Consider the following 11,109-nt stretch of genomic DNA (forward strand, 5'->3'; position numbering starts at 1 on the left):
CTATCCCTGCCTCAGTTTTCACCACTGTTCCCCTTCCCCGCCTACAGGAGGCCATGACCATGTTGCGCTCTGCACTGATTCTAGGGCCCGCCCACTCGGCCCCTCTCCTCAGGAGCCCCCCTAAACCTAATCCTAGATTCCTCCTGCGCGAAGTACCGCCCCTTGAGACTCGCACCTGCTGTGGCCCCATCCTTGCGCTGCCTTTCCCGGTGCTTCAGTGTCTCTTCTAACCTACTATGTGGGAGGGCAGGGGGTGGCCTCTGCCAGTTGTGACATCCTCCTTGCTGCCTATTCCCCAACCAGGTGGCCCTGCTGCAGCTGATCGGGACACCAGAGCTGACCGGGCAGGACAACCTGCAGATGCACCAGCTGAAGATGAAGTGAGCACCGCCTCCCAGTGGGCTGACCATGCTAGATTTGCACATGCACCCTTGGGCACCCACCCCCAGCCAGGTGCGCCCCAGGGCTGGCAAGGGCAGATCCGCACACGACCCTTAGGGTGCGCACGCCAGAGTACTCACTCGGTGACTCCTAGATGTACTACACACATTCCCCCAGCGCACAGGCTATGCAGTTTCACACTAGACTCGCTGTGCGTTCCCAGGACACAGCTGCGCACCTCATACACACCAATCCTGCTCACACGGCTCAACTCCGAGCTTGGACATGGTCGCCCAGGCCCCACCCGGCACACGCCTGCACAGTCCTTCCTTTGGCCCCCCAAGCGCACACGTGTGCACACCCACTGGGTATGTGCCACAGTCACCCTGCACACCTTCCTGATGGCACACACCCACCCAAGATGGCCTTTTCTCTTGCCACTCGGGACCCGTGGGACCACCCATCCTCCCAGGCACCTAAATGGTCCTTCTGGCTGCTAGCGCTGCCTGGAGGTTTGGCGGCAGGCAAGAGGGCCCGGGGCTGGCTACAGCCCCTTCGGAGCTGCGCAGCGGCGGCTAATTCGCCCCATCTGGGTTTTATTTATAGTTCCCTTCCACTCTTGTAGGGTAATTAAAACCATGGAAGCGATCAGCGAGGTTCTCCAGGATCTCAGGTTTGATGCAGAATCTGCAGAGTGATGGTGGCTCCCCAGGGACAAGCCAAAGGAGATGGGAAATGGGAAATACAGCGCTCTGCCCCGACTGCCAGCTGGCTGGGGTCATGCCCCACCGGACCACTGACCCTCTTCAAGTTCGCCTCACCTCTCGTAATAAAGAACCTAAAGAACGTTTCGTCTGCAGCTGTTCCACTGTCTCTCTGTGCTGCGGTGGGATCCCACAAAGCCAAGGATGGCAGGTGCAAGATTCCCCCACTCCATGAGTGTAAAAACTCTGGTGTTTTGAATCACACTCTCCAAGGAGTTTGGAACCAGATATTTCAGATCATGGAGAGAGTCAGAAATTCTGGGAGGTCAAGATTCCCATCCCAAAGGGTCATCAGGATTCCTCGTCAGCCCCCACCCTAGGCCACTCTAGCCCCAAACTCACCTTCACAGTCAGGGCACCTAAATAGTTTGTTTATTTAAAAAGACTCTTTGGAGTGGTCCTGGGTAGGGGGGAGTAATGACCCTTTTTCACCCCCAGCCCTGGCAGGCGTTCTGGGAAGCTCAGCCCCCCTCACACACATCCCCCCACTGGGGTGCACCTCACGTGGAGGCCAGAGCTGTTGTGGCCCTCGGAGCTCAGAGTGCTCACCCCAGCTGCTGCCGAGAGGGCTGGGGCACCCTGAGGTGAGGGTACAGAGGTGGCCCCCAGTCTGGGGGTGGCCCCTGGGTCTCCATGCAGCAGGGAGGGCAGCCCCAGCCTCTAGAGCTTATCTGGCAGGACCTGCAGGCAGAGGGGAAGCCAGGCTTAGCAAGGAGCCTGGGAGGGGCCAGGAGCACAGAGCAAATGAGGAGGCCCCAGTTCAGGTCCTGGTTCCACCACTTTCAGCTGGGTGACCTTGGGTAGGCTATTGCCCCTCTCTAGGCACCGGTTTTCCCACCTGAAAAGTAATATCTATTCCATGGGGTGTCCTGCAGGTAATGTGCTTGACACAGGGCCGGTATGCAGTAGGCGCTCATATAATGCTACCAGGTGGCTATGTGCATTCATCCCTGAGGATGACATTCCCCTCTGGACATTTTAAAGGGGTCTGGATGCTCTTACTAGACTAAGGGCTACAGGGGCAGGCACACAGTAGGTGTTAACGTAAATGCTGATAAGAGAAACGTAAATGCTGGTAAGAGATGGAGGAAGGGATTGCACCTCAGTAACTAGGGCTGAGGGTGGAGGGCCCGTGGCCTACGGCCACCGGGAGGGGCCCTTGTCTCCCTGCCTGGCCACCCACCTGGGCCCCCCTTACCTCTCGCCGCGCCCCGTCTGCCCGAGGACAGGATCCCCTCGTCCTGTGCTTGGAAGGAAGGAGGCAGTGTCTGAGGGCTGAGGACCTACCTCCCCAGCTCGTTTACCCCCCTGGCCCCACCCCTCCACCTCTCGCCCGGGCGTCCCTCCTTCCTACCTGGTTGCGGGTCTTATGTGACTTCTGCATCCAGGCTCGCCACTGGTCATAGAGGCGGAAGCTGAGGTTCGAGCAGTACGCGTGCTTCTTAAGCCAGCCCAGAAACTGCTTGAGCTCGCGCCGCACCGGCCCCGAGCTCGGCTCGCCGCCCCGCGGCTCGCACGCCCCGCCGCCCGGGCCCGGGCGCTCTAATGGGGGCGGAGAGGCAGCGTCAGGGCGCGCCCGGCAGAGGGCGCGCGCGGGCAGGAGAGGGATGTTCCCTTAGGGCACCTCCCTCCCTGTTTCTATGGGACCCGATCCTCCCCACGGCCCAGCCCTGCACTGCAGCCCAGCTGCGCCCCCAAGGAGATAGGGGGCAGGGGAAGGAAGGGGCTCCTCCTCCACATCCCCTCTAGGAACCCGATTCCCGTGGCCTGAGCCAGGTGTGAGTGGAAGGGGGGGGGCGGGGGAGGAGAGAGAGGCCAGGGCCAAAGGGATGAGAAGCAGACAGAGCAGGGGGCAGAGGAAGGAAGAGAGAGACGCTGATGAGAAAGAGCTGGAGAGAGAGAGACAGAGACTTAGCGATGGAGGCAAGGAGAGACAGATAGAGGGAGAGAGAAAGCAATGAGAGACAGCCAAGGATATGCAGAGGCTCGAGAGATGGAGAGCCAGAGCAGGGAGGGACAGAGACACTGGGGGTGTAGGGACGCAGAAACCAAGAAAGGCAGAAAGATAGAAACGGAAAGAGAGTGAGTGACAGAGAGATGAAGGGAGACAGAGAATTCGAGGTGGCTCTGAGGGGGAGGGGCAAGCCCCCAGGACAGGCCTGAGAGTACAGCCTGTTGGATGGGGAGTGGGCCAGGAGGGCCAGGTGGGAAGGCCAGCCTGTCGGTCCAGTCGCTGGCCGCAGCCAGCCCTGAGCAGGCTGGTGGATAAGGACATTGGCCTCACGTCATAAATAACGCCGGGGACCCGCTGACAGGCCCTGGCACAGCCCCGGCCCCCACCGCCCCTGCCGGCTTCCCCTGGCCTCCCCAGCCTCCCCAGCGGACGCAGCCGCCTGCTGGCTCACGTGCAAGAATCACAGGTGCTGGGCACGAGCAGGGGCCAAGGCTCAGGCCCCTCCCAGCTGTGCTAGTTCCCGCCCACCGCCGAACCTGGAGGGGCCCGGGATGGGGTCTGGGGAACTGGCTGGAGCCCTGCTCTGCCACTCCCTGACTCCGGGATCCTCTCTGGGCCTTGGTTTCCCCATCACCTCAGGAGCATGAGCCAGGACTTCAAGGGAACTGAGTTCAGATCCCTGTGTGACCTTGGGGCCTTGGTGTCCTCATCTCAGAAAAGGGGCCCTCCCTTAGGTGAAACCACTGGGGGAGCAGGGGATGGGAGTCTCAGTAACTACCACTTGCAAACACTTGGGTGGCACCCACCATGAGAGCACTTTCCATGGGTTATCTCTCATCTAACCCTCACAGTAGCTTGAGGCAGGCATGATTACCATCCCCACTTTCCAGATAGGGAAGCTGAGGCCAGACGTACCAAATAAGAGTTCATACCATTTCACAAAGGAGAGAAGGGAGGTCCATGGGCTTAGATACCTCCTCCCCCCGCCCCCCGCCGACCGCAGAGGGAATCAGACCCAGCCCCTGATCATCCCGTCCCGCTACCTTTAACAGAAGGGGAAATCAAAGCCGGTCATAGGGAGAGTTGGCAGCCCATCATCTTAGAAGCAGGGGTCTCAAACTCACTTGCCCTTAGGGGCTGGGGAAGGGGTACATGTGGGTGAAACAGGCCAGGTGGGGATGGCGCAACTGAAAGAGTAAGGGCCCTGACTTAAGGGGCAGCCTCTGCTGATGGGGGCTGTGGAGTAACTCTGGCTGCGTCCTATTACATTTTCTAGACAATTTTTCTAGGGAATCTAGGATATTTGTGTTCTAACTTATTGTTTTTAAAAGTCTGCCAGTAGGTCAAACTTTTTTTTTCCAAATGACAGGCCAAGAAAATAGATCCAAGGGCCACAATTGGCCCTCGGGGCCAAGAGTTTGAGACCTCTGCTCTCTTGAAGGAAACAAGGAAACAGAGGCCCAGACTGGTTTGGGGCTGGTCCCAGGACCACCCAGCCCTGTTGGGGTGCTCACCACTTCGGGGGGTGGAGGCAGCCGTGGGGTGGCTCCATTCGCTCCAGATCCCTGCCTTCTTGGAGCCATAGATGCCAAAGGGGTTGCAGCGCACTTGCACGAAGTAGACGGTGCCTGGCTTAAGGCCCGCCAGGCGGCAGGAGGTCTGGTTGCTCACGTCGTCCACCACCTGGGCAGAAAGGGCAGGGTCAGAGGTCGTCCACCACCTGGGCGGCAAGGGCAGGGTCAGAGGCAGGGGCAGCTTGGGGTGGGGAGGGGCGAGAGGAGGAGGGAGGAGCGGAACTGGGGGGTGGGTGCGGGCACCTTCCAATCCACGCTGTCCTCCACTCGGTAGCGGATCTGGTACTTGGCTTGGAAGAGGAAGTCCTTGAGGGCAGGCGGTGAAACCCAGCGCACGCTCAGCTGGTCCTCCAGCCCCCCTGCGCGGCTCACGTGCACTTCTGGCGGGGGGTCGGTGGTCACTAGGGGGGCGGGGCGGGGCTTAGTCACCGGGCTCTCTTTGGACCTGGCTGGTCCCTGTCTGAGTCCAAATACCAGGGAACGTGGCTTAGATGGCACCTGCCTCCGTTCTCCCCTCTCCCCCCTTCAGGACGGGTGGATTACATTAGATAATATTCAGGAAACACTCAGCACCTAGAAGCACTCAATTAATGTTAGCTGTTATCACCATTATTATCTGTGACAGGAGAAACATAATCCTATCTTCAGGGAACTATGTAAAAAGCAGACACTGCCTGCATGATGATATTATTATTATGCCCAGGAGACCAGGGAGCCCTCGGGCTGCTAGACTCCTGGGAAGCTCCCCCCGACCCCCCCACTGCCCACCTCCTGCTCTTTCCAACTTCACAAAGGTCCTCAACGTGACGGCTTTGCTCGGTGCAAAGGGACAACTGAGGCTTAGAACATGCCCACTGCAGCTTCAGGACTTAAGGAAGCAAAGTGGGAAGCAGGAGGACGGAGTCACTGCAACACTTCTGAGGAACCTTCTGGGAGCCCTTTGGGCAGCAGGGAGGGCTGGCCTCTTCCCCTGAGGCCTTGGTGAGGGGCCGAAAGGGTTAAGGCACAGGCCTGCTTGGGGCTGAGAAACACCCTAATTAGATTAGGCCCAATTCTGCTCGCAGATCATCCATTTCCTGCCTCCCGCCTGCACGCCCCCCCCCAGCTACAGGCTGCTGCTTCCTGGGGCGCCTCCAGACCTGGGCGCCCCCCTCCCAGCTCCCCGGGGGCCCCCCTCAGCACACCTGGGCTGCCGAGGGGGAGGCAGCCAGGCCAGGTGTTCTCCACAGAGTAGGGGTATCCTGGCCGCTTCAGGGGGCTGGGGACAGACGGGTGGATGCCTAGCTTCTCCCACCCAACCAGCAGCACAGACCTCAGCTGAGCTGCAGTGTGGCTGGGCTGGTGGGGGCCGAGGGGGAGGGGGTCGATCCCAGGTGGGCCAGGCTGGCCCTGCGGGGGGGGTAGGGCTCACCCACATCCAGGATGTCCAGTGTCAGCACATCAGAGCGGGCCGAGCCCAGCCGGTTGGTGGCCTCCACCCAGATCTCATAGGGTGTGAAGAGAGCCAGGTCCTTGGGGATGTGGCAAGAGTGAGGTCCCACCGTGTGGTATTCCTCACATGTGTTGTCCTGCCCATACCACCTGCAGGGGCGGGAGAGGAGGAGGACATGTGAGGGTCCCTTTGGGCCCCCAAACCTCCCCCCAGCAGCCCCGGAGTGCAGAGAGGACACCAGAGCTCCGAGAGGGAAGGCGTGGCCAAGGCCACACAGCCAGGTCGGAACACGTGTCACCCGAGGGCCACCACCGACCTCAGCTTGTACTTGAGGGAGTAGTTGGTGTGGAGGAAGGTTTCCCCGTGGGCCCCCGGCGTCCAGCGGCATGTCAGGTCCTTCATGTTCTTGGACCAGCAGCTGATGTTGAAGGGTTTCTCTGGGGGAACTGCGGAAGGGGGGTGCAGGGGCTGAGGGTCTGGATGGGCCGTGGACAGGTGAAAGGGGGAGTTGCTGGCTGCCAGCTAGGGCCCCCACCTTGGAGCGGAAGGAGGATGGACAGAGCAGATGTTGGCAGGACCACCTGCATGGCTCTCTTGAGGATGGTCTTGTGGGGGGGATGGTCTCCAGGTTCTCATTCCCACCCTAGTGGCCTGTACCTCTCAACTTATGCCAGTATACCCATCGTTCAGCCCCAGACCAGAGGACCCGTGATTCACGCCCCTCTCCAGAGGGAGATGTTGCCCCCAAGAGCTACCCCTAGGTGTCCTGGGGGCCCACTTACGGCCAACATAGAGGCAGGAGCCGGCAAGGATGCTGCCGTCACGGGCATGGCACACGAGGTTGTCCCCCGACTGCTGCCTGGATCCGTTGAGGTTGGCCAGGGCAAGGGCTAGAGTGGAGGCGTTGAGCATTCGGGACAGCTCAGGGGGCAGGCGGTGCCCGTTGAGGGTCCAGTAGAGGCCCTCGGCGGTGGCCCCTGGTGGGTCCCCGTGCACTGAGCACGTGGCCTGCAGGGAGGAGCCGATGAGGAGCGTGGGGTCCTGGGGACTGATCACAGCCGCGTCTGGGGTCAGAGAGGAGCACCTGTCAGGCCTGGGATGGGGCTGCCCTGAGCATCCCCCACCATCCTAGGTCCTCCAAGACTCACGGTAGTCCTGCAAAGGAGCTTTATATGATTGTCCCCGTTTTACAGAGAAGGAAACTGAGGCTCTATTAGGTCAAGTGACAAACCCAAGGTTGGTGGTAAAGCCAAGATTCAGCCTCAGGACTGTCTGATTCCACAACTCAGGTCCTCCCAAAGCACTTCCTCACTGACTTGCTCAGGGCTTTCTGAGTGGTTACAAACCTCGCTCAGATCCAAGTACTTCTTGCTTTGCACATACTTCTGACAACCACCACACTCTGCTTTTTTTTTTTTTTCCATTTTATTTTTGACAATTAGAAGTAACAGATTGTGTGTTCTTTCTCTTCTACCCCCAGAACCTCACACATGTGTCTCTGTGGGGAGGAAGGCACTTCTAAAAAGGGGTGCCCTGACCCCTACTAGAATCCTGCTCGTTTTATGGATGAAAAAAATAACAAGGCTCTGAGAGATGGAGTCCTTTGCCTAAGGTCACCAAATAGAAGAAGGGCACACTATTTAAACCTATATTTCTCGGTCTCTGCACTGCCACTGGAATTGAAAGTGACCGTGGCAAGCTCTAGGCTCCCCACCCCCATCCAAAGGGACTTGCCAGCATCATGCTTTCCCTCGATTCAGTTTTCCTAATCTGCAAAATGGGAACAAGTAAAATCACGGTCCCCAGGGCCACTGGGAAGATCAGATGGGAAGTGACTTCCTAAACTGGGTTGTGTGTGAATTGGGTGCTGGGCACAGGGGCCTCTGGGATGCCGTGGTTGATGCCTTTCCTCCTGCCTTCCACTGGAGAAGCCTTCTAGTCCAAAGATGAGAGCTTAAAAGAGAGCTGTTTTTATCCAAGGGGAAACCAAGGCACAGAAGAGGGGGAGGGGATGCACAGTTCAAGCCCCTGATGCCCCTCTGAGTCTCAGTCTCCCCACCTGGGAAGTAGGCATCATGGTATCAGCCACATGAGATTGTTTGAGAAGAGTGAAAATATTGTCTTAAGGACAACCCTATGGGATCTTTAAGCCAGGCTGAGCTGGGTTCGAATGCCCCCAGGTCACTCTGGAGGTTAACCCAGTTCTTTTACTTCTCTGAGACTTTGGGAAGGGGCCCCTCCCTCCACTAAGAGTGGTAGTGAGGACTCATTCACTCATTTGTTCGTTCATTCATTCATTCAAGGAGCACCTACAGTGTGCCAGGACCTGAGGGCACAATGATGAACAAGATACCCAAAATTCATGCCCTTTTGGACCCTGAATCCAAAGGAGCAGTAGGAAAAAGAACAAATAAATGTCTAGGAGAACACGTAAGGGAGAAAATAAAGCACGAATCAGTGGTGGCAGCTAAATGGCCCAAGAGGCCTGTCTGGGGAGGTGGCATTTGAGCTGAGATGTGAATAAAGTGAAAGAAGTAGCCATGAAAATATACAAAAGAGAGTGTCTAGGCAGTGGGAGCGGCAAGTGCAAAGATACTGGGGGGGCAGGGGTGGTAGGAAATGAGGTCTGGGAGGTTAGCAGGGGGCCAGACCTGCAGGGAGGAGTTATTCCAGGGTTCTGAGCAAGGGAGGGATTTATATTTTAAAAGGATCACTGGGCAGCTGTAAGAAGGGACTGCAGGGGGGCAGAGAGGCAGGGGCAGCCCAGCTTCCCTGGCAGCCAAGGACAGGGTGATCCTGGTTTCCCTGGGAGGTCCCTAAATGCCAGCGGCTGCCCTGTGCTGGCTCTCACTGCCCCAAATGGGCGAGATGGGGTGGACACAGTTCCCGGGGCCAGCCCTGACGATTTTCCGGGGCAAACTTGGCTTGAGGGCCATGTCTTGCTGGAGCCTGGGATCGCAGTTGCGTTTGGGGCTTGGCCCAGGGCTCGCCGGAGGTCCCAGCGTCCGTGCGAAGGAGCCGGCTGTGCCGGCCAGAGCCGAGGAGACCCACCCACCGCTTCCTGCCTGGGCCCCCCCCAGCAGGGTGGGAGGCACGGCCAGGCCTGCCCAGACCCCAGGCCCATTCTCAAACCTCCAGGGGTGGGTCACGGCCCTCCTGTCCCCCACTCACCCCCCACGGCCAGTCCAGGAAGGGGGCTCTCAGGGGGGTCCTGGCTGGCTGTGGCACTGCCCCTCTGCCACACCAGCCTGGCCTGGGCTGGTGTGGCCTGCCTGCCAGCAGCTGCAGCTGCCCTCCCAGGGCTGGGCGGGGGACAGGGCAAGAGGGCAAGGCCAGGCGGGCCTGGACAGGCCAGTCCCGCACCCCAAGCTCCAGCAGGAAAGGTCACAGGGAGACCTTCTCCTCCTGGGATGTGGGTGCCCATCTCGGCTGGGGCACCTGGGCAATTGGCTTCCCCTCCCCTGTTCTCAGTTTCCTCCTCTGTAAAATGGGAGGAAAATACGTTCTACCTGCTGGGGAGATGAATGAGATGAGCTCACCACGTCCAGAGGGCCCAGCACACTGCAGTGCCTAGCAACTGTTGGGATTGGGGCCCCTCCCAGCTCTGGGGTCCCTGGCTGGCTGGTGCACTCCCTCCAGGCCTCCCCAAACAATGGGCCAAGGCATTTGGGACCAGGATGCACACATTCCAGCCCAGGCAAAGCAGCTGGGGACAGCCCACTGAGGTTGGGAGGGCCCTTGGCCTGGTTTGGGGGGCTTCCTAGAAGGCTCCCTTAAGCAGATCCCTGGGCTAGGCTTTTGGACAGCCCCCCTCCCCTGCTCCCTGCCTCCCCGCCTTTCCCGCAGAGCTGGGGCCTTTAAAAGTTTTTTCTCTCCCCCTTCCCAATCTGGAGCCACTGCCGTTATTAAAAAGGAACACCATGTGTTTTAAAAGGGAAAAGTGTGAGATTCTCTGCAAACAAGGCAGGAGGGTGGCCTCCACCCGGGGTCCCCATGGGGGTCCCCATCTCCTGTCCCGCTGGTACCTGCAGACGCTTTATGACCCACCTGCCTGCTGGTCAGGTGCTAAGACACACCACACCGTAAGTAGAAACATATTGCCGAGGTGTGAGAATCTTTCATTTCTTCCCCCTTAAAGGAAAAAACACACGCACAACAATCCTTCCACCACCACCACCTTTGCCTGCCGCTCTGCTGGCTGGGAAACAAAGCCTGCCACTAAAGGTGGCATTCACAGGTGCTGCCCACTGCCTGGCAGAGCTATCAGGAACCCCAGAAGGGCCTGGGACAGCCCCTCACCTGCCCAGGAGCCTTGGGCATGTTAGGCTTTCAGCAAGTGCCTCCAGGACACCGGACCCTGCTCTTTCTGAAAGAGCACCGCACGGAGCCTGCAAACAGCTCTGTGCAGTGTAGGCCCACCTGGGGTGCAGTGTTTGCCGACCCGGCTCGACTTGTGTGCCTGGATGGGGTGCGTGGAGTGACTGCGAACATCCAGGGCAGGTTGTGCCTGCGTGCGTGCCCTGTGTTGCCTCTCCCTCGGAAAGAGTGTGACCGTGAATGTGTGTGTGTCAGGGATGGAATGTGTGTGTGCGCCCCGATGGTGTGCGAATGTGCATCTGGGATGCAGTGTGTGCACATCTGAGGGCGAGGGTGACGGGCCACAAGCCAGTGTGAGTCTTTGTGTGTCTCTGGGTGTGTCCCAGAGTGGGTCTGGATGTGGAGACCGTGTCCTGGCGGGGGTGTGCATTGGGTGGGGGACCGGAGAGTACCGGAGGCCAGGCGCTCCCACCCGGGCGGGGGTCTCGGCCTGCGGGGGCTGTGGGCTCCCGGTGGCTGCTCCCCCCAACAACGGCTGGGCCTGCGGTGCCCGGACTCGCTGGGTCCCGCTCCCTCTCACTCTCACCCACTCTCTCACAAAGATTTCTCTCGCTAGAGTCTCCTAGCCCGGCGCAGCGTGGCCGGGAACAGTTCTGAGCGCCGCCAGTGGAGAGGACTCCATGGACC

At 59.3% G+C, this 11,109-nt stretch overlaps 2 protein-coding genes across 10 annotated transcripts in view; one reads left to right on the forward strand and one right to left on the reverse strand.

Annotated features, from left to right (window-relative positions):
* Nucleotides 1-1,238, forward strand: part of REX1BD (required for excision 1-B domain containing) — a 3,111-nt gene extending 1,873 nt beyond the window's left edge. For 8 of the 9 annotated variants that reach the window (XM_024767233.1, XM_024767235.1, XM_024767232.1 and 5 more), the window contains exons 4-5: nucleotides 304-380; nucleotides 1,007-1,238. In XM_024767233.1, the coding sequence (XP_024623001.1) occupies nucleotides 304-380; nucleotides 1,007-1,079 (150 nt within the window). In that variant the 3' untranslated portion in view covers nucleotides 1,080-1,238. Of the gene's footprint in view, nucleotides 1-303; nucleotides 454-1,006 lie in introns of all 9 variants that reach the window. The other variant, XR_003006209.1, reaches the window with a different exon arrangement.
* Nucleotides 1,239-1,578: 340 nt separating this feature from the next.
* CRLF1 (cytokine receptor like factor 1) overlaps nucleotides 1,579-11,109 on the reverse strand; it is a gene marked incomplete at its 5' end in the record, with an annotated part of 10,142 nt that continues 611 nt past the window's right edge. The window contains 8 exons of the mRNA XM_024767472.1: nucleotides 1,579-1,826; nucleotides 2,344-2,386; nucleotides 2,500-2,687; nucleotides 4,614-4,782; nucleotides 4,917-5,074; nucleotides 6,085-6,254; nucleotides 6,422-6,551; nucleotides 6,888-7,169. Of these exons, the coding sequence (XP_024623240.1) occupies nucleotides 1,813-1,826; nucleotides 2,344-2,386; nucleotides 2,500-2,687; nucleotides 4,614-4,782; nucleotides 4,917-5,074; nucleotides 6,085-6,254; nucleotides 6,422-6,551; nucleotides 6,888-7,169 (1,154 nt within the window). The remainder of the gene's footprint in view (nucleotides 1,827-2,343; nucleotides 2,387-2,499; nucleotides 2,688-4,613; nucleotides 4,783-4,916; nucleotides 5,075-6,084; nucleotides 6,255-6,421; nucleotides 6,552-6,887; nucleotides 7,170-11,109) is intronic.

This window comes from Neophocaena asiaeorientalis, unplaced genomic scaffold (genome assembly GCF_003031525.2).
Source record: "Neophocaena asiaeorientalis asiaeorientalis breed wild unplaced genomic scaffold, Neophocaena_asiaeorientalis_V1.1 scaffold87, whole genome shotgun sequence".
In the NCBI taxonomy this organism is placed as follows: Eukaryota; Metazoa; Chordata; class Mammalia; order Artiodactyla; family Phocoenidae; genus Neophocaena; species Neophocaena asiaeorientalis.